Raw genomic sequence first — 20,589 nt, 5'->3', positions numbered from 1 at the left:
GAAATAGCTCAACTGGAATTCCATCACCTCCACTAGCTTTGTTCATAATGATGCTTTCTAAGGCCCACTTGACTTCACATTCCAGGATGTCTGGCTCTAGGTGAGTGATCACACCATCGTGATTATCTTGGTCATGAAGATCTTTTTTGTACAGTTCTTCTGTGTATTCTTGCCACCTCGTCTTAATATCTTCTGCTTCTGTTAGGTCCATACCCTTTCTGTCCTTTATAAAGCCCATCTTTGAAGAAATGTTCCCGTGGTATCTCTAATTTTCTTGAAGAGATCTCTAGTCTTTCCCATTCTGTTGTTCTCTTCTATTTGTTTGCATTGATTGCTGAGGAAGGCTTTCTTCTCTCTCCTTGCTATTCTTTGGAACTCTGCATTCAGATACTTATATCTTTCCTTTTCTCCTTTGCTTTTTGCTTCTCTTCTTTTCACAGCTATTTGTAAGGCCTCCTCAGACAGCCATTTTGCTTTTTTGCGTTTCTTTTCCATGGGGATAGTCTTGATCCCTGTCTCCTGTACAATGTCACGAACCTCATTCCATAGTTCATCAGGCACTCTGACTATCAGATCTATGGTATCTTTTTGCAGAACTAGATTTTTTAAAATCCTAAAACTTGTGTGGAATATGGAGAGACTGTGAATAGCCAAAACAACCTCAAGAGAGAAGAACAAAGTTGGAGGCCTCCCAGTCCCTGATTTCAAAATGTACACCAAAGCAGCAGTGATTGAGATGGTGTGGTCTGGCATAAAGACAGAGATGGAGAGCAGTAAGGTGAATAGAGAGCCCAGTAATAAATGTTTGCATATAAATAGCCAAATGATTTTTGCTAAGAGTGCCTAGACTACACAATGCAGATAAGGCAGTCTTTTCACCAAATGGTTTTGGAAAAACTGGATATCAACACGCAAAAAATGAAATTGGACCTTTACACCACAATAAAAAATTAAACTCAAAATGGATTAAAGACTTCAAACATATGATCTAAAACTATTAAAACTCTAGGCAAAAACATAGAAAAGTTTTAGGATATTGGTGTTTGGAGTGATTTTTTTTTTGGTTTTTTTTTTGATGGAAACCAAAGAAGACAGGCAACAAAATAAAAAATAGACAAGTTGGACTTTACCTAACTTAAGAACTTCTGCTCTTCAAAAGAAACAGTTGGCAGAGTAATTTTTGGAACTGTCAAAAAAAGTCAGTTTATGGAATTGAAGCAAACAATTGCAAATCATGTATCTTGTATGATGTTAATATTCAGACTATATAAGAAGGTCTACAACTGAACAACAAAGTAAACCAATTTAAAAAGAAGCAAAGGATTTTAATAGACATTTCTCTAAAGATTTGTACCTGCCAATAAGCCCGTGAAAAGATGCTCAATATTGCTAATAAATAGGGAAATGCAAATCCAAATGACAAGACATCACCTTACACCCATCAGGATGCCATGCTGTGCTTAGTTGCTCAGTCCTGTCCGACTCTTTGTGACCCCATGGACAGAGGACCCTGCTGGGCTACAGTCCATGGGGATTCTCCAAGCAATAACACTAGAGTGAGTTGCCATGCCCTCGTCTAGAGGATCTTCCCAACCCAGGGATTCAACCCAAGTCTCCCACAATGCAGGTGGATTCTCTACCTTCTGAGCCACCAGGGAAACCCATGAACACTGGAATGGGTAGCCTATCCCTTGTCCAGGGGATTTTCCTGACCCAGGAATCAAACTGGGGAATCCTGCATTACAGGTGGATTCTTTACCAGTTGAGCTACCATGGAAGCCCACCCATCAGGTTGTCCCCTGTCAAAAGAATAAATAATACCTGTAGGCAAGGATGTGGAGAATTTGGAGCCTTTGTTTACTTTTGGAAGGAATGTAAAATGGTGCAGCCATTGTAGAAATTAGTAGCCATGTTCTTCAGAAAGTTCAAAGTAGAGTTATATAACCTAGCAATTCCATTTCTGGGTACATGTCCAAAAGAACTCAGAGGAGGATTGCAAAGAGATACTCATGCCCATGTTCATTGCAGCATTATTCACAATAGGTAAGAGGTAGAAGTAACCCACATCTCCATCAACAGATGAATGTATAAAGAACATGTGGTATATACATATAGTATAATATTATACAGCCTTTAAAGAGAAGGAGATTCTGTCATACACTTCATCATGAAACTTCAGGACATTAAACTAAATAAGCCAGTCACAAAGAGCAAATATTGTATGAGTTGAATTATATTGACATATATAAAGTAGTCAGAAATATGGAAACAGAGTAGAAGGATGTTGCCAAGGGTTGGGAGCAGGAGGGATGGGGAATATAGTGTTTAATGGGTAAAGAGTTTTAGTGTTGCAACATGAAAAAAGTTCTAGAGATCTTTTGTACAACAGTGTTACTTGACACTATAACAAAAAAGAATAAGGAAGATCTCTATATGATTCAGTTCAGTTCAGTCTCTCAGTTGTGTCCAACTCTTTGTGACCCCATGGACTGCAGCACACCAGGCTTCCCTGTCCATCTCCAACTCCTGGAGCTTGCTCAAACTCATGTTCATCAAGTAGATGATACCATCCAACCATCTCATCTTCTGCTGTACCCTTCTCCTCCCGCCTTCAATCTTTCCCAGCATCAAGGTCTTTTCCAATGAGACAGTTCTTTGCATCAGATGGCTAAAGTATTAGTGTTTCAGCTTCAACATCAGTCCTTCCAGTGAATATTCATGGCTGATTTCCTTTAGGATGGATTGGTTTGATCTCCTTGCAGTCCAGGAGACTCTGGAGTCTTCTCCAATACCACAGTTCAAAAGCATCAATTCTTCAGTGCTCATCTTTCTTTATAGTCCAATTCTCACATCCATACACGACTACTGGAAAAACCAGCTTTGACTAGATGAACCTTTGTTAGTAAAGTAATGTCTGCTTTTTAATATGCTGTCTAGGTTTGTCTTAGCTTTCCTTCCAAGGAGCAAGCGTCTTTTAATATCATGGCTGCAGTCACAATCTGCAGTGATTTTAGAACCCAAAGATATAAAGTCTCTCACTGTTTCCCCATAGTTTCCTCATCTATTTGCCATGAAGTGATTGGACTGAAAGTCATGATCTTAGTTTTCTGAATGCTGAGTTTTAAGGCAACTTTTTCAGTCTCCTCTTTCACTTTCAATCAAGAGGCTCTTTAGTTCTTTTTTGCTTTCTGCCATAAGGGTCATGTCATCTGCGTATCTGAGGTTATTGATATTTCTCCCGATAATCTTGATTCCAGCTTGTGTTTCATCCAGCCTGGCATTTTGCATGATGTACTCTGCATATAAGTTAAATAATCAGGGTGACAATATACAGCCTTGACATACTCCTTTCGTATTTGGAACCAGTCTGTTGTTCCATGTCCAGTTTTAACTGTTGCTTCTTGACCTGCATACAGATTTCTCAGGAGGCAGGTCAGATGGTCTGGTATTCCCATTTCTTTAAGAATTTTCCACAGTTTGTTGTGATCCACACAGTCAAAGGCTTTGGCATAGTCAGTAAAGCAGAAATAGATGTTTTTCTGGAACTCTCTTGCTTTTTCCATGATCCAGTGGATGTTGGCAATTTGATCTCTGGTTCCTCTGCCTTTTCTAAATCCAGCTTGAACATCTGGAAGTTCACAGTTCACATATTGTTGAAGTCTGGCTTGGAGAATTTTGAGCATTACGTTGGTAGCCTGTGAGATGAGTGCAGTTTGCGGTAGTTTGAGCATTCTTTGGCATTGCCTTTCTTTGGGATTGGAATGAAAACTGACCTTTCCAGTCCTGTGGCCACTGCTGAGTTTTCCAAATGTGCTGGCATATTGAGTGCAGCACTTTCATAGCATCATCTTTTAGGATTTCAAATAGATCAACAGGAATTCCATCACCACCACTAGCTTTGGTAATGAGGCATTGTTTTCAAGCTATACTGTTAAGAAAACAAAATAGCATTTGATATGTAGCACCTGATATATAAGAGTACAGCATAAGACAGGTTAAATGTAGCACTTTATCTTTTCCATAAGGAAAGATGCATATATAATCTGCATGTTCACAGAACAAATTGAAAACGAATATAAGAAATATAGTTACCTCTAGACTGAGGAAGGGATTAGAAATGAGGCTTATATGTTTAATATACTTTTGACTTTGGAATCATAGACATTTTTAGCCTTTAAAAAAGTAAATTTTAAAAGGTTGAAAGTACGTTGAGTTTTTTTAACTCTTAATTTATACCTACCAAAAGAAAAAATATTACTCCCTTTTGATTATACATTTTCAATGTTCATTGTTAATTTACGTGTAATTGCTTTGAAATTCTCCACCACTAGGTATGGCCTGCACTTAAGTTGCTCTGTTCTCTCGCTTAATTTATCCTTTGAAAACATGATTTCTACTCCTACCTCAGCAGCTAAATATTTTAAAGTAGTCAGCCTCCAGTGTAGCAGTGTAGCAATTAGGAATCTACTTTGAGATATTTAATATACTCCCACGGTGATATTTTAGGTTTAATTTGGATAAGCAAATAAAGGTACTTTTTCCTTTGCTTTTCATTTCCTATGTTAGATTTGCTTCCCACAGACATCTGACTTTGAAAGTTATCATTGAGTATGGGCACAGAACAGAAAGTAGGTGTCAGGGTTTGCTTCTGTTCAGCTTTTGACTGTACCAGTCACCTCTCAGCTGGCAGAAGACTTTCATATTTTTATTACCGTTCATCTTTTCCTGAGCTTAAATTTCTTTTTATGATCCAGGCCTTCAATACACTTTGAAGGCCAGCTTCTCCAAAAGTCAGAGCTCTCCTTTAGGTAGAGGTGCCTTGGGAGCACTAACAGAGCCACCTTGATGACTTAATTAGAAGTCTTACCGAGCAGTTGAGAGTGTTTACTTCTGAGCATAGCTGCCTGGGTTCAAATCCTGTTTCGACCGTTTGTCTGTGTGACCTTGGGCAAGTCACTTAACCTCAGTTTTTAATCTTGAAAGTGGAAATGACAGTTAACGTTTACCTCATAACTTGTTATATGTGGACTAAGTTAAGGTATATTAAGTCTAGACCAGCCCTGCCACTTGGCAGGCATTGTGTAAGTGTTAACTGCTTAACTTGGAAGTAGCTAGACACAGTTTAGCTCAGATTACTAATAGCCTTATTGAACCTAGGTATTGATCAGCACCCTGGTCCCATTCCTTTTAAGATTTTTCTCACTGATCTTAAGGCCTTTTTGTTTTGAGTTAAAACTTGCAATTGCTGAAGCCATTTAATAATAAGTCGGTTTTGATAGTATTAATATATAAATATTTCTTGCCATCTCATCTGGTTTTGAAAGTCACTCTTCACCATTTTTTAAATGGCAGATTTCCTTAAAGAGCTTCATCTCCTGCCTTTGTCCATGTTAGCGTAGCCACCGCTTTCAGTGGGTCATAGAGGGAGTAGAGAGGTGCCTCCAGTTCTCATTAGCTTTTAGATGCAAATGTTACCATATTTAATACGAATAATAAGATTTATTCCAGTCTTCTCTCAAAACTGTATCTTGTGGTGTTCTTTGCCCTCTTACTTCTATTCCATTGTCTCTCCCCATTTCCTGCCCTCTTGAGAGGATATTAGCATGAGTTCTCAGTCATTTTTCATATTTATTTGCACCTTTGTGCTTCATGGATACATATGTTATCACTTTCATTTTCTGTTTATATTGTTGGTGTGATTTTAGTTTTTTATTCATGAGAATATTCTTTTTCAAGAGAATGAAAAGCCTTTATTAAGATAACAAGTTGCATGTTAAGAGTTGGGAATGCGGATTGCTCCTGCCTAAGTATAATTAATTCTTTGTCACCTATACTTGAATAGAGGATAAGATACTTCTGCTTCTATTTATTAGAGATTCTTTTGGGGGGATGATTCTTTTAAGGGCCTTTTTACTGCTTTGTTATTTAGCTGTTATTGTGAAGTGTTGAAAGTCATATCAAACAAGGGCTGTTTGACATTTTAATAATCTTCCACTAGTGTTTGAAATTTTACAATAGACTGTACATTCAGCAGACGTGTGTCCAGCACTTACTATGTTCCATGCACTGTGCGTGGCACTGGGAATAAAAAGAACACAACCTGGTCTCTGACCCCAGAGGACTCAGTCTTCATGAGACACTGCAGTGTCGAGAAGAAAGCTTTAGTGTTGGAGTTATTACCTCCAGTTCTGCTGCTTACCAATATGTAGCAAAGAGCGAGTTGTCTTAATCTCTCTGAGATGGTTTTTTCTTCTATAAAATGAAGGACTTGGTCTAAATAAGCTCTTATGATCTTGTGTGTATCTCTTATTCCAACATTTTCTTAACGCTACTTAAATTGTTATGAGGATCCAATTGGAAACAAATTCATTTTCTTAAAGCTACTTAAATTGTTGTGAGGATCAAATTGGAAAAAAATTTATTAAAGTACTTAAAGTACTTTATTAATAGTACTTAAAGAAACTATTAAGTTTTGTTTAAACAAAGACATTATTATCTGCTAATTTGACATTATTTACAAATGCTTTTGGTCCAGAGACCAGATAGATGCATTAAGTGTTATAACTAAGTTCAAGAACTTTAGAGAAAAGAGTAACTTTTTCATGATGTTGGCTCCAAGTTCTAGGGGTATTTTAGGATATCATACTGTCTCTCTTATTGAGTAAAATAGGTACTCTGTAAATATGCACTGATTTAAACAATAGATTTCAGAAACTCAGTATAATTATAAGGTAAATCACAATGCCTGTGGTTTTAGGTTTTCTGTTCTGTATTAGGCTTATGAAATTCTGGGTTTATAGATAATTGTTTTTTACAGTGGAATAATTGTGTTTGTGCAAATATGACTGTATATTTATAGCTTATCAACAAGATCACCATGCCTAAATGTAGAATACATTGCTTTTCAGGGTCAACTTTCTTTGGCTTCTTTTGTCCACTAAACATTTTGAGTATATGACATATGCTAGAAAATACTTCAAATTTATAGGCTCTTTTATAAATGAGCCTATATGTTTATGTTTGTGGGTTATAAAAACCACTGATAATATGCAGGAAGACTTAGTCCATTAGCCAGTTCAAAAAAGTTGAATCAGTAATTATGTTTTAATTATTATTAATAGGTATTTGTTCTCAGATTTAAGTGATGGTTTCAACTCTCTAGAATTCTTTATTGTTAAGGATTATGATTATTGCTAGTCTGATTGTTCTTCAAGTTTTCATAATGTATATCCTTTTCTTTGATTTATTTATAATTATTGCTAGACAATTTTATTTACTGTTGAAATGGTGAGACTTTCACTAAATGCTTTTGAAGTAAAATTTTCATTTGCAGAGTTACTGGCAATAAAGAGTAATAGCTAACTGTTGCTTATTTAATCTGCTCTCATGTAAACTTTCATATTAATTGTAAATTTCTGATTATATGACTGTAAATTTGACTTAGCTTTTGAGGAATAAAAATATTAGCATGTTTTACTGGTAAACTCATGTACCTAATGAGTCATTCTTTTTATATATGCTAGGAAAATGGTATTTCATTGTTAAAGCTGGAATTGAGTTAGTCAACCAGAAGTGAACCTCTAATTGTTTCCAAATGCTTACTTTTTGGGTTTGGATGCAGCTCTAAGTCTTAGCTCAGTCAGGAATTTGCTAAGTTTGTCTTTTTCCCCATATCCTTTCATTATGGCTAGATAGATCCATGCTAAAATCTGTTTTATGATTCCCTATTACAGTAGTTAATCAGAAAAATATGGGCACAAACTCCTGAGCTAAACACAATTTTAAAAAACAAAAATAGAGTTTCTGCAGGTTTCTTTTACATTTTTATAACCTTTGAGATTATTATAGAAATTGACTTTGATTTTAAATTGCTTATCACCACACTTGATTTAGCAAGTACTTTTTTCTCCCCACCCCAGTTTCATGACCTAGTTATAGCTCCTACAGCTGAAATTCTTAACAATATTTTAATATTATTATTGGAGAAAATTAGCCTGATGTTTCCATGTGCTTTGGTGAAATGCTTGCTGCTCTTGAATGTAAACATTTTATTAAAATTCTACCTAAGTAGACCACCATTTGAAATTTTATAGTGTAGCAAAGTCAGTGAAAACCTCATTGGTACACTCTCTATATATTATTATCTTATATCAGTTATAGCTTTCATTTAATTATTTTAAAATAGATGCTGGCTTCTAATATTAATTTTATTAAAGTGTTTGTCTGCATTATGGTTTTTGAATTGTGTTAAAATGGGGGATCTCTAAATTCTGTTAATTCTAATACTGTGTTATCTGTGATCATGGATCGTCACCGGTTCTAGAATCCTCAAACTAAGGGCCACATGTGAAAGTAAATTTTAGGAGAAAAAGAGAAGTACTAGTTGTTGTTCACTGTTGTTGTTTTTACAGAGAGTAGCAGACTTTGAGAGGCAACACCATGGATTATACACGTGCACATTTGAACAAAGATTTGGATAAATTTGTAGATGGTTGTTCTTGGTGACTTATTCAATTCAGTTCAGTCACTCAATCATGTCCAACTCTTTGCGACCCCGTGGACTGCAGCACGCCAGGCTTCCCTGTCCATCACCAACTCCCAGAGTTTACTCAAACTTATGTCCATTGAGCTGGTGATGCCATCCAAACATCTCATCCTCTGTCGTCCCCTTCTTCTCCTGCCTTCAATCTTTCCCAGCATCAGGGTCTTTTCCAACAAGTCAGTTCTTCACATCAGGTAGCTAAAGTATTGGAGTTTCAGCTTCAACATCAGTCCTTCCATTGAATACTCAGGACTGATCTCTTTTAGGATGGACTGGTTGGATCTCCTTGCAGTCCAAGGGACTCTCAAGAGTCTTCTCCAACAGTTCAGTTCAGTTCAGTCGCTCAGTTGTGTCTGACTCTTTCCGACCCCATGAATCGCAGCACACCAGGCCTCCCTGTCCATCACCAACTCCCGGAGTTCACCCAAACTCATGTCCATTCAGTCGGTGATGCCATCCAGCCATCTCATCCTCTGTCATCCCCTTCTCCTCCTGCCCCCAATCCCTCCCAGCATCAGAGGCTTTTCCAGTGAGTCAGCTCTTCGCATGAGGTGGCCAAAGTATTGGAGTTTCAGCTTTAGCATCAGTCCTTCCAAAGAACACCCAGGACTGATCTCCTTTAGGATGGACTGGTTGGATCTCCTTGCAGTCCAAGGGACTCTCAAGAGTCTTCTCCAACACCACAGTTCAAAAGCATCAATTCTTCGGTGCTCAGCTTTCTTCACAGTCCAACTCTCACATCCATACATGACCACAGGAAAAACCATATCCTTGACTAGACGGACCTTTGTTGGCAAAGTAATGTCTCTGCTTTTGAATATGCTGTCTAGGTTAGTCATGACTTTCCTTCCAAGGAGTAAGTGTCTTTTAATTTCATGGCTGCAGTCACCATCTGCAGTGATTTTGGAGCCCCAGAAAATCAAGTCTGTCACTGTTTCATGTATTTGGTGACTTATTAGGAGACTGTATTAAAGAAATGTCTTTGCTGTTTTAAAACTGATTTCCTTAAGGATTAATCTAGATTGGACTTAACTCTCTTGTATTAATTGTGCTTCAGCTCTTTTGGGGGAAAGTCTTAAACTAGCCTTAGGTATACTAAGACAAAGATTTTAAAAGTTTTTTGCAAGATTATATTTTATAACTATTGCTTAAGTAATATCACTGCTCATATTGCATGCCTTTTATTACAGTAAAATCCATGTTCTCTTCTCTTCCTTTCTTCCTCACATTGTTATAAAGGGTATAGTTTTTTAATTAATTTTTGGCTGCACCTGGTCTCTGTTGCCTTTTTGCAGGCTCTCTCTAGTTGTGGCAGGCTTTCATTATAGTGGCTTCTCTCGCTGTGGAGCACAGGCTCGAGGTGCGTGGGCTTCAGTAGTTGTGGCACACGGGCTCAGTCGTTTGGCGCATGGGCTTAGTTGCTCTGAAGCATGTGGAATCTTCCTGGATCAGGGGTCAAACCCTTGTTCCCTGCATTGGCAGGCAGATCCTTATCCACTGCACCACCAGGGAAGTCGGAAAGATGTAGTTTTTATTTTTAAAGGTATGTTTAAGAGTAAGTTATCAACATACTAATTAAAAAACCATTTGCCAGAAGTTCCTGGGAAGTGAAAACGGATACAGGCTTTTAATCTACAGTTGTTTTTTATTCATGTGTGTCTTTTTCCAAATGGTGAGTCAATCCAACAAATGTTTGTTTTGTAGTTTCCATTGATCTCTACAGGATTTTTCAATACTGTTGAGTTCCTTTGAAGTAAGGCATTGTGAATTATTTATCTTTTTATTTCTGGTGCCTAGCACATGCCTGGCACATGGTAAAGAAGCAGTAAATGTTTGTAGACTTGAACTGTTCAAAATTGATTTTGTAGTCAGAAGACCTGTTATTATTCTAGCTGTCCCATTCACTAGCTTTAACCTTAAGCAAGTTACTTTGGTACACTAGGTCTCCATTTCCACAACTCTAGAGTAAGATTCCATCTGATTCTAGAAGATCTGATGCCAAGCAAAGCATGTAGTACTTATTGTTTATTTGTATTGATTGCATAATAAAATCTATTTGCAGACTTACCTAATTAGTAATGGATGAGATTGGTTTGCAAAGTATACCTCAGTTGATGATACTGGCATGTTGTTGCTTTTTAGTATACAAAGGCAACTTATATTTCATTTCCAAATATATTCTCTCTCTAGTATTCCTTGTACTTTGACCATTTTTTTTCTTACTGAATGAAAACAAAGATGGAAGAAATTACCAAGAAATTTAATCTATTCCTTTATTTTATAGATGAGAAAACTGATGTTTTGGAAGGTTATACTACTTGTCTAAACCTGTTTAATGGCAGAGTTAGAACCTAGGTTGTATGATTTACACTTGAGTGATTTTTTTCCACATCAGGTATCTCCAGGCATTATTAGCAGTTTCTTGAGATAAAGATTGAAGAAGAAGTTATCAAAATAGCTAAAGTTAGTGGGCATGTGAAAAAAATACTTTTTTCTTATTCTCAAACAGTTATTCTGGGAGAACTACTTTTGTACCTCATCTCCTGAGAAGTACAATAAGGAAAGTAGGAAAACAAAAATTGTTTAAGTTAGATATATAAAAGCATTTAGTTATGGATCCTTTCTTTTTCCTGAGAAATGAGGATGGAGAGAGGAAAGAAGAATGTCATAATTGAATTATGCCTTGTTATTCTACTATGATGGTTTTTTTTGCCTTTTTGGTATATCCAGGGAGCCTTCACCTTTTTAATAACAGCACAGTGAATAGAAACAGACATTACTGTTCAGGTTGAATGAAAGGATAACCACTGTTCTTTCACTGTCAAGATCCTTAACCCCAATTCTAGTTGTTATCCACCCATTTAACCTCCAGCCTTACTATAGATATCACAAATTTTTTGTAAGAGCACAGAGAAGAACTTCATAGAGTTTGGAGGACAGTTTGGGATCAGGGAATATCCCCTGCAAGGGGTGACACTGAGATTTTAAAGAAGGACTAGAAGCCAGATTAAAGGACAGTTTAGGGACGTTTAGAGAGGTTACAGCATGAGACAAAGCGTGAAAGGAAGAAACAGCAGAAAGTGAAGTACAGTGTGTTTATGTTTTAGAGAGCGTAAAATGTGAAGCAAGAATGATAGGAAGTGAAGCTAGAGTTTACATCTAATTCCCCAGGCAGTTCAGTTCAGTTCAGTCGCTTAGTCGTGTCCGACTCTTTGCGACCCCAAGGACTGCAACACACCAGTCAGTAGGGAGCTGCTAATGGATTTTCCTTTTTTTTTTTTTTGAGGGAAATATAGAGTCAGATTCTGATTTTAGTTAGATTAGTCTAATAGCTTTATACAGAATGGTTCTATTAGTTGTCAATGGTAAGATAACAACTTACACAAAAAGAGCATAGCTAAAATGACACACATTATTATCTTTGCCTTGGTTCAGGAACTTGAGCATGGCTAACTGGGCTCCCTGGCTCAGGCTCCCTCACACGGTGAAGTCAAGGTGTCAGCCAGGGCTATAGTCATTCTAATGCTCGTCTCGGGGAGAATCTACTTCCAGTCTCACTGAGTATTGAGTTTTTTTGGGGCTCTTGGACTGAGGGTCTCGTTTCCTCTCCAGAAGCATCTCTTAGTTCCCGTTGCCTTGGGCCTCTGCCTAGGGCAGCTCACAGTGTGGCAGCTTTGAACAAGCAAGAGAGCAAGAGAGGAGGGTGGAAAAGATAGAAGCCAGAGTCTTTTACCTTAGAAGCATCACTTTTGCCATACTTGATGCATTAGGAGCAAGTCACTGGATCAAGGGGAGGGGATGACACAAGAGCACACACACTAGGGAGGCAGGGGTCTCTGGGATCCATCTTTGAAGCCGCCTGTCACAGTGGACTTAAGAAAATAAGACTAGAGGCAAAGGGACCACTTAGGAGGCTATTTGATAATCCAAGTGAAATGATAACGGAGATTATTGCAGACGTATGTAATAGAATGAAGGAGGGGGATGGAGGCAAGAAATGCTTAGCAGATTAAGTCGTGAGAACTTGGTGATTTAGAGCATAAAGGTTTTAAGGGAAAAGAAGCAATTAAAGGTGGCATCTAATTGTTCTTGGCTAGCAAATCACTATCTGACTGAAGAATATTTTCACTTGAATGTGTCTTCAACTCCTGTCCATGTTGTGCTTTTATATGCATTACTGCTATTCTCTCCAAACTTTTTAGATTTTTAAACTTGCCCTTGGTGTTGCTTCCCTGGACTCCAGTTTCTCAATATCTCAATATCTCTCAGTGTCTGTTTAATTTTCCTATTTGTCTCTGTTCCTACTTTTACCCTCCTAACCCAGCTACTTATCTCTGTATACAAAGTGTGGAAACAATTTCTTAATTTCTTCTCTGAGGCCTTTCCTTTCTTTAATCTAGATTCTAAAACATCTAATTGCTACATACATTTATCTTTCATTTAACCAACAAGTATTGTGGGCCCACTTTGTGACCAGCACTTTACTGGGCCTCCTTGGGAATATAACAGCAAGACAAGCATTGTCCCTATTCCTCTGATCATTAATATCCTCTCTTTCTTTTCTGTCTGTCAAAAATAACACTAATCTTTTAAGTTATCCACTTCACCTTCTACCTTCCTTAAAAGGTGTGTGTTTTGTTTTGTTTTCTCTTTATCTCCTATAGCTATGGGGTTTCTGGGGTTTCCCAAGTGGTTCAGTTGTAAAGAGTCCACCTGCCAATGCAGGAGACACGAGTTTGATCCCTGGGTCGGGAAGATCCCCTGGAGTAGGAAATGGCTACTTACTCCAGTATTCTTGCCTAAAGAATTCCATGGACAGAGGAGCCTGGCGGGCCACAGTCCATGGAGTTGCAAAGAGTTGGGCAACATTGAGCATGCACACAACCTTTAGCTATAATCAGGAGGGGTTTTACTCTAGAAACATTGAGATTCTATAAGTTTAAAACAAAGCACTGGCTTCAGCTATTAAATGTAATGAAGCTATTCCTGACCTTGCCTTTCAATCAGCATCAAGCATTAGAGCAGTGACTGTCTGCTCACTCCAGTAACTTACTGGACTCCCCCTGGAGGGCTTTCTAAAAATATTTATACTTCACCTTTTCCTCATAGATTCTCATTCAGTATGTTAGGAATGAAAAGAAACCACACTCTTAAGGTAAATTTGATGTGTTGCTAGTTTAGAAAACTGTTGCAGTAGAGTCACCCTCACCATTAACTGTTTTGTGTGCATTTAATCATCTAAATAGAGCTTCCCTGGTGGCTCAGAGGTTAAAGCGTCTACTTACAATGTGGGAGACCTAGGTTCGATCCCTGGGTTGGGAAGATCCCTTGGAGAAGGAAATGGCAACCCACTCCAGTATTCTTGCCTAGAGAATCCCATGGACGGAGGAGCCTGGTGGGCTACAGTCCTTGGGGTTGCAAAGAGTCAGACACGACTGAGCGACTTCACTTTCACTTTCAACCATCTAAATAGCCTAAAGCTTTAATTTCCAAATACCAGTTACAGACTAATTGCATCAATTCATACGGTCTTTTGGGCCCTATCACTAGAGGTGCTGATTCTTCACTAGATCTGTGGTGATATCCAGGCTTCTGTTTTTTTTAATAATCAAAGAAGATTGATACATAATCAGATTGGGAAACCATTGGATGAATGAACCTAATATACTGTGTTAATTTTGTTTTTGTATTTTCCTTAACAGAACTGTTCAGATAAATGCATGTAGATGTTTGATAAATGTTAAGGACCAGTCAGCCATGATATGCTTTATAGATTATCTTGGAAGAGTCTAGCCCTTTGAAGTCATATTTTAAATGGCAGTTGAATGACTGCTTGTGTTTAGATTTTTAGATGCTCTAGTACTATTCAGTAGTATAATATTAGTATTATACTAATATTTCATACACTGAAGTATTTCATTTAACTCTTTTTTCATACACTGATATATTTCATTTAACTCTTCTACTTTTACCTTAAATAATAACTTTTTTGTCCCATGAAAAATTTGGAACAGTGACTGGATTTTTTTTCCTCATATTATTCTGATAAATCTTTGTTATATTCTACTGTCAGGAGGTATATTATTACGTTCTTGCAGGATAGGATGGTCAGAATGTGGCTCTAATAAGTTTGTTGTCTTCCTTTTCTACAGTGTTATTCCTCTCTTAAGAGAGTCTGTTGGAATATTAATGCAAAGAACTCCTCCGCTTTTGGAAAATACTTTACCTCAGTGCTATCAGAGGGTAAGTTTCAGTGCTTCCAAACCATTGGGTTTTAATTGTTTCCAAATTGTTGGGGGTTTCAACTTTTATAAATATGGGTAGCATGTGTGTATAATTTTATATTTCTTCCAAGATTAAAAGCTGACCATAAATGCCACTTAAACCAGAATAAAATCATTGGAAAATATTGAGCTTCACTAAAGAAATGTGGTAGAAATTGTCCTCATCTAGTCTAGAAATCCAGCAGCTCTTTTAAAATATAAATATGAATAGCAGATGGTATAAGCATTTCTTCAACATGTATTTTGTGAACCCCCCATCTTTTATGCCATGTATTCTTCTAAGGTCCTAGGGGTGTAATGGTAAACAAGATAGACAGGGTCTATCCAAGTATTTATGGTCTGGCAGGGAAACACAGGCACTAAACAAGAAATAAATAAGGAAATATCAGTGATGATTACTATAATAGAAATGAAACAAAGTGAGGTGGTAGACATGGATGGCGACATCAAATTTATTGAGAATGTCATATTCAAGGAAGCTGAAATCTTGTTGATTAGAAGGAGCCAGACATATGAAAATCTTGGAGAAGAGTGTTTCAAGCAAAGGAAAATGCTAATGTAAAAAGTTCTATGGCTGGAACTAATTTAGTGTATTTGAAAAACAGTGAGGAAAAGCCACTGTGGCTGAAGCATAATAGATAGAGGGAAGAGTGGCTGGAAAGGCTGGAGAGAATGACAGGGGACAGATGATACAGAAGTGTTGGTCTACTAAGAGGTTTAGATTTAATTCTGATTTTGTGGGAAGCATTAGAAAGCTTTTATGCAGGGAGTGTCACAGAACTTAAATTTTAAAAGCTTATTCTGCTTGCTATTAGAGAATAAATGCTAGGAAGAATGAAATAAAAGAAAACCAATTAAGAAGCTATTATCATTTAACTTGAAAAGTTATGGCTTGGACTACAGTGGTAGCAATGACAGTGGAGCTAAGTAGATATTTTGGATAAGTTTTTAGAGATAGATTATATTAGCAGTGGGGAGAAAAAGTGTTGAATTGCAACTAGCCTGGATCCTAATACTATTTGTTGAGGTTGATACAGGTGTGAGGGTGGAAAATCCTCCCATATCAGGAGTTCTATTCTGGATATGTTAAGACTGAAATGCCTACTATACTTCTAAGTGAAATGTCACTGAAGTGCTTGGATGTGCAAATCTGGAATTTTAAGGACTGATTAGAACTAGGAGTTTTGATTCATCAACATATAAATAGCTTTTAAAACATTAGGATTGTATGAGATTACCATGGAAGGGTTCAGCTCTATTCTTTAGCTAAAGTTTCAACTCCAGATTTAGAGCGTAGATAGAAAGGAAGCTGGAAAGCCCAGAAGTTGAAGAAGGAGGAAGTAATCAACTGTGCCAAATGTTTCTGTGAGGCAATTCTAATAGAAACAAAGAAGTGACCGTTGATTGGCATCATGAACAGCATTAATGGCTTTGATAAAAACATTTTCAGTAGATTTGGTGAAAGCTTGATATAGTAGATTAGGGTGGAAATGAATGGGGGAAGTAGAGATAGTGGTTACAGTCATTTCTTTTAAGAAGTGTTGTTAAAGGGAGTAGAAAAATGAGCTGAAAGCTTGGCTATGGATATAGAAAGAAGGGGAAGAGAATTAGTTAAAACAGCATCCCATAGAACATTACCCAGTAATGGAGATGTTCAATAATTACCTTGTCCAGTATGGAAGTCACAAGGAATCTGTGGCTGTTGAGCATTTGAAGCTTAATAATTTTGAGCTAGTGCAACTAGTTTTTAGATTTCATTACATTTTCATGTATTTAGTCACATGTGTCGAGTGACTTCTGTATTGCACAGTTCAGTTTGGGAGCATGTGTGTTGCTAATGGGAACATGCCAACTGAGAGGAAGAAATTGATGATATGCTAGTGAAGCAAATTAATTTAATGAAGGAATCAAGTTCTTGAGAAGATGAGAAGGGATAGGATCCAAAGCATTAGGGAGGAATTAATTGTAGCTAGGAGCCAGGGGTACTGTATCCCACAAGGCAAGGCAGAGAATGCTGAAATAGATGAGGGTTGACTGGTAGATTTGGAGGGTCAGAAGAGCTTTTCTGTATGCCTCTATTTTTTCTCTGACTTACAGGGCAGTGTAATCATACAGAGAAATGAGAAGACCAGAGGCAAAAAGAGAAGGTGTAGAATAGTTCTTTTTGAAATAGGGAAAGTGAAATGCTGCCCATTTGACTTTTGTGGTTTTATGATTTTAAGGGAGGACCAGTCAGCATAATTGTGGAAGAGAAAGGGGCAATTTAGTGAATGCCTACTCTAAGCTGGCCCCTATACTAAGTGCTGTACATATATTGTTTCTGTTCTTCAAATTAACCATGAAGGCTAAGTTTCCTATTCCTTTCCCTAGGAAAATTGAGTAAAATTGAGGCTCAGAAGATTTAAATAACTCAAAGGTCACAGATGGTAGCGGCTGAATCAGGATTCTAATCCATGTAATTCTGGCTTTAGAAGCTCCTGCTCTTTTTGTTACACCACACTGTCAGAACAAGAAGAGCAACATAGACTTTCATCTGTAACTACACTTTTGCACATTTTTAATTTGAGGAAAGTTAATGCCAATTTCTATAAGAGTCATTTCTTAACTTATGCTTTAGAATAACTTGCAAGAATGTACTTGTGCTGCTATTTCTATGGAGGTAGAAGAAATCTCTTCAGTCAACGTGTTGTTTCACTAGCATTGGTGTTTCACTACACCATTCGTGGGAGAAGGCAATGGCACCCCACTCCAGTCCTCTTGCCTAGAAAATCCCATGGACAGAGGAGAGCCTGGTAGGCTGCAGTCCATGGGGTCGCGAAGAGTCGGACACGACTGAGCGACTTCACTTTCACCTTCATGCATTGGAGAAGGAAATGGCAACCCACTCCAGGGTTCTTGCCTGGAGAATCCCAGGGACGGGGGAGCCTGGTGGGCTGCTGTCTATGGGGTCACACAGAGTCGGACACGACTGAAGCGACTTAGCAGCAGCAGCAGCAGCACACCATTTGTGAGGATGCTCTTTAGAAAAATGTAGAGGATATCAACTTCACACTGCTCTGTCATTGGAGTCCTGAAAGAGGAAGAGAAAGTCCACCAGTAAAAGCAGTTTTGTTTTTTTTTAACGGGCACAGTGGGTATTGTCTCAGTTTCCCACCGGGAGTCTTGGAGCTCATAGAAGGTAATCCTATATGCATCAGATTCTGATAAAAATAAATATTTTGATAAAAAGTTCAACCTTTTCTTAGTTAACATCCCAAATAGATTACTTAAGAATCAGAGAATCTCAGAATTTGAAAAGATCTTATTATTCACTTGATCTCCTCTGCAACATTTAGTTGGTCATCCAGCTTCTTGACCATTTCCAGGAACCAGTGGTTAATCTCTTCACAGAGTAACCTCTTTCTCTTTTAAGTTGATCTAATTGTTATAAAGATCTTTTTACATTGAGCCTCTTTTAACTTCTGAGTTCTGATCTTAGTTCATCTCTTCCAGATCTATTATTTACAGAGATATTGAACAATAGCAGTAGTTTGGGCATCTTTGTAAGGATTTTCCTGATCTTCAGTGGAATATATCTAATGTTTTTTTCCTTAAGTGTTTTCTATGCATTTTTGGTAAATAGCTTTTAGTAAGTTAAGGAAGTGTCCTTCTAAGCATAAATAGGGGTTGAATTTTATTAAGTAATTGCAATTCTTTTATTAAAATGATTGTGTGATTTTTCTCCTTTGCTTCATTAATTGAAGAATAACAGTAATAGAATTTCTGATGTTTATTGTTTCCCTCTTGGAATAAACCTAACTTAGTCATGATACATTATTTTTTTAATATACTGTTGGATTTAGCTTACTTAATTCATAAGAGAATTCAGCTTATATGTTACTGTCTTTATCTGGTTGGGGATCAAGATTATTTTTACTTATATGAGGTAGTGCCTCTTTTTTATTTTCTGGCAAAACTCAGTGGTTACTTAAAAGTTTTTCCTCTGGGACTTGGCAGGGCTGAGGGGGCTTTATGAAAGAGAACTTTTATTACCTGTTCAGTTTTTAATGGTCCATTCATATTTTCTGGGGTTTTTTTTTTATATTACGGGATTTTCTGTATTTTCTGAAATGATTTCCCAAAATTTATTCATTTTTGTCTAGTTTCTTAAAATTGTGTTTTTTGTTGTTTTTCTGGTTTTATTATTTATTTTTTTTCCAGGTTTAGTGAGGTAAAATTGATGAATTAAAATTACATATATTTAAAGTGTACAATTTGATGTTTTGATATACATGTACATTGTGAAATGACCACCACAAAAATAGGGAACACTTCACAAATTGCATGTCATTCTTGGACGAGGGCCAAGTTCATCTTCTCTGTGTCATTCTAATTTTAGTATATGTGCTGCCAAAACAAACACCAAAATTGAGTGTTTATTCATTTTATATACATGCATATACTGTTTACTGAGCACGCCAAGCTTAGATGCTTATAATTTTAGGTGTTCAGGATACAAACATAAAACTCAAAAATAAATCCCTGCTCTTATGGAGCTTGAGTTCTGTCAGATTAGACAGGCAATAAACAATATAAATAACATGAGTAATGTGGCGTGTGTCATTAGCTGCTGAAAAGTAAAACAAAGCAGAGAAATGTAAAAATGAAAATGTTGTTTTAGCTAGGATAACAGTAGAAAGGCTTCCTGAGACCTTGGCGTTTGAGTAAAGGCCCACATAAAGTAGACCAGTCATTATTGTGGAAGGAAGGACACTCCAAGCAGAGGGAATAGCAAATACCCCGAGACAGGAGTGTTTCAGATTCTTCAAAGAGTGGTGAGAATGCTGCTATAGCAGGGGAAGAGGAAGCAAGGGGGGGAGGAGGAGGAGGAGATGACGTAAGTGTGGTAAATAACAAGCGGCCACATCACATGGGTCCATGTGAGTTATTGTGGAAGCATTGGTTTTGGTTCAGAGTAAGATGGGACTCTACTGAGGATTTTGAGCAGAATGAAAGCATCTGACTTAAAGCAACAGAATCTCACTTGGGCTCCTACTTTGAGACTAGATGAAGAGGTAGATGCAAGGCTAGCAATAGGGAGACCGCTTAATCAAACTAGAGTGGCTTTAACTGGACTGATAGCACTAGAGATGGTGAGAAGTATTAGGATTCTGCTCAGTTGTAATATATTGTATACTCGTATGTTGATACATTCATATAGTATTCCCTTTTATGGTTTTTTAAATCAGTTATTGGTAGTTTTCATTTTGTACTTTGTTTAATTACATATTTATTTTTATTTTTTTAACTCCATCAGAGTTTGTCTTGTCACTGGTTCTCAACCTCAGGGCGAGGAACACTTAAGGAGCATTGGAAAGACTTAGAGCCATCCCTCCAGTTTTTGGTTGTCACATGAGTTGGGGAAGGGTATATGTTGGCATTTAGTTTCCTGGGTCCTGGGAGTGCAAAGATCCTGTAGTTTCTGACAGTTGTACACAATGAAGACTCATCCTGTCTAAAATATGTCCCCACTGTGTATAAAACACTGACTCTCTAGCTCACTGATTTTTTTCAAAGAAGTAGTGTTTTGACATTGAGAATTCCATCATTTCCACATTTCTGCTTCCCATCCTTTATTTCTTTCCTTTTTATTTCTTAAGTTGACCTTGTTGTTCTTTTCCTAATTTCTTAGCTCATTTGTAATTATGTTTATCCTCTGATTGATGTATGGTTGACTCTTGAACAACACAGGTTTGAACTGCACGTTCTACTTACACATGAAAT

At 37.4% G+C, this 20,589-nt stretch overlaps 1 protein-coding gene across 1 annotated transcript in view; it reads left to right on the top strand.

Annotated features, from left to right (window-relative positions):
• SLC30A7 (solute carrier family 30 (zinc transporter), member 7) overlaps window positions 1–20,589 on the top strand; it is a 100,022-nt gene that overhangs the window by 64,150 nt on the left and 15,283 nt on the right. The window contains exon 9 of the mRNA XM_010830969.1: window positions 14,695–14,785. Coding sequence (XP_010829271.1) covers window positions 14,695–14,785 — 91 coding nt within the window. The remainder of the gene's footprint in view (window positions 1–14,694; window positions 14,786–20,589) is intronic.

This window comes from Bison bison, unplaced genomic scaffold, assembly GCF_000754665.1.
Source record: "Bison bison bison isolate TAMUID 2011002044 unplaced genomic scaffold, Bison_UMD1.0 scf7180017864519, whole genome shotgun sequence".
NCBI classification, from domain to species: Eukaryota; Metazoa; Chordata; class Mammalia; order Artiodactyla; family Bovidae; genus Bison; species Bison bison.
This window is presented reverse-complemented; position numbering and strand designations above follow the sequence as displayed.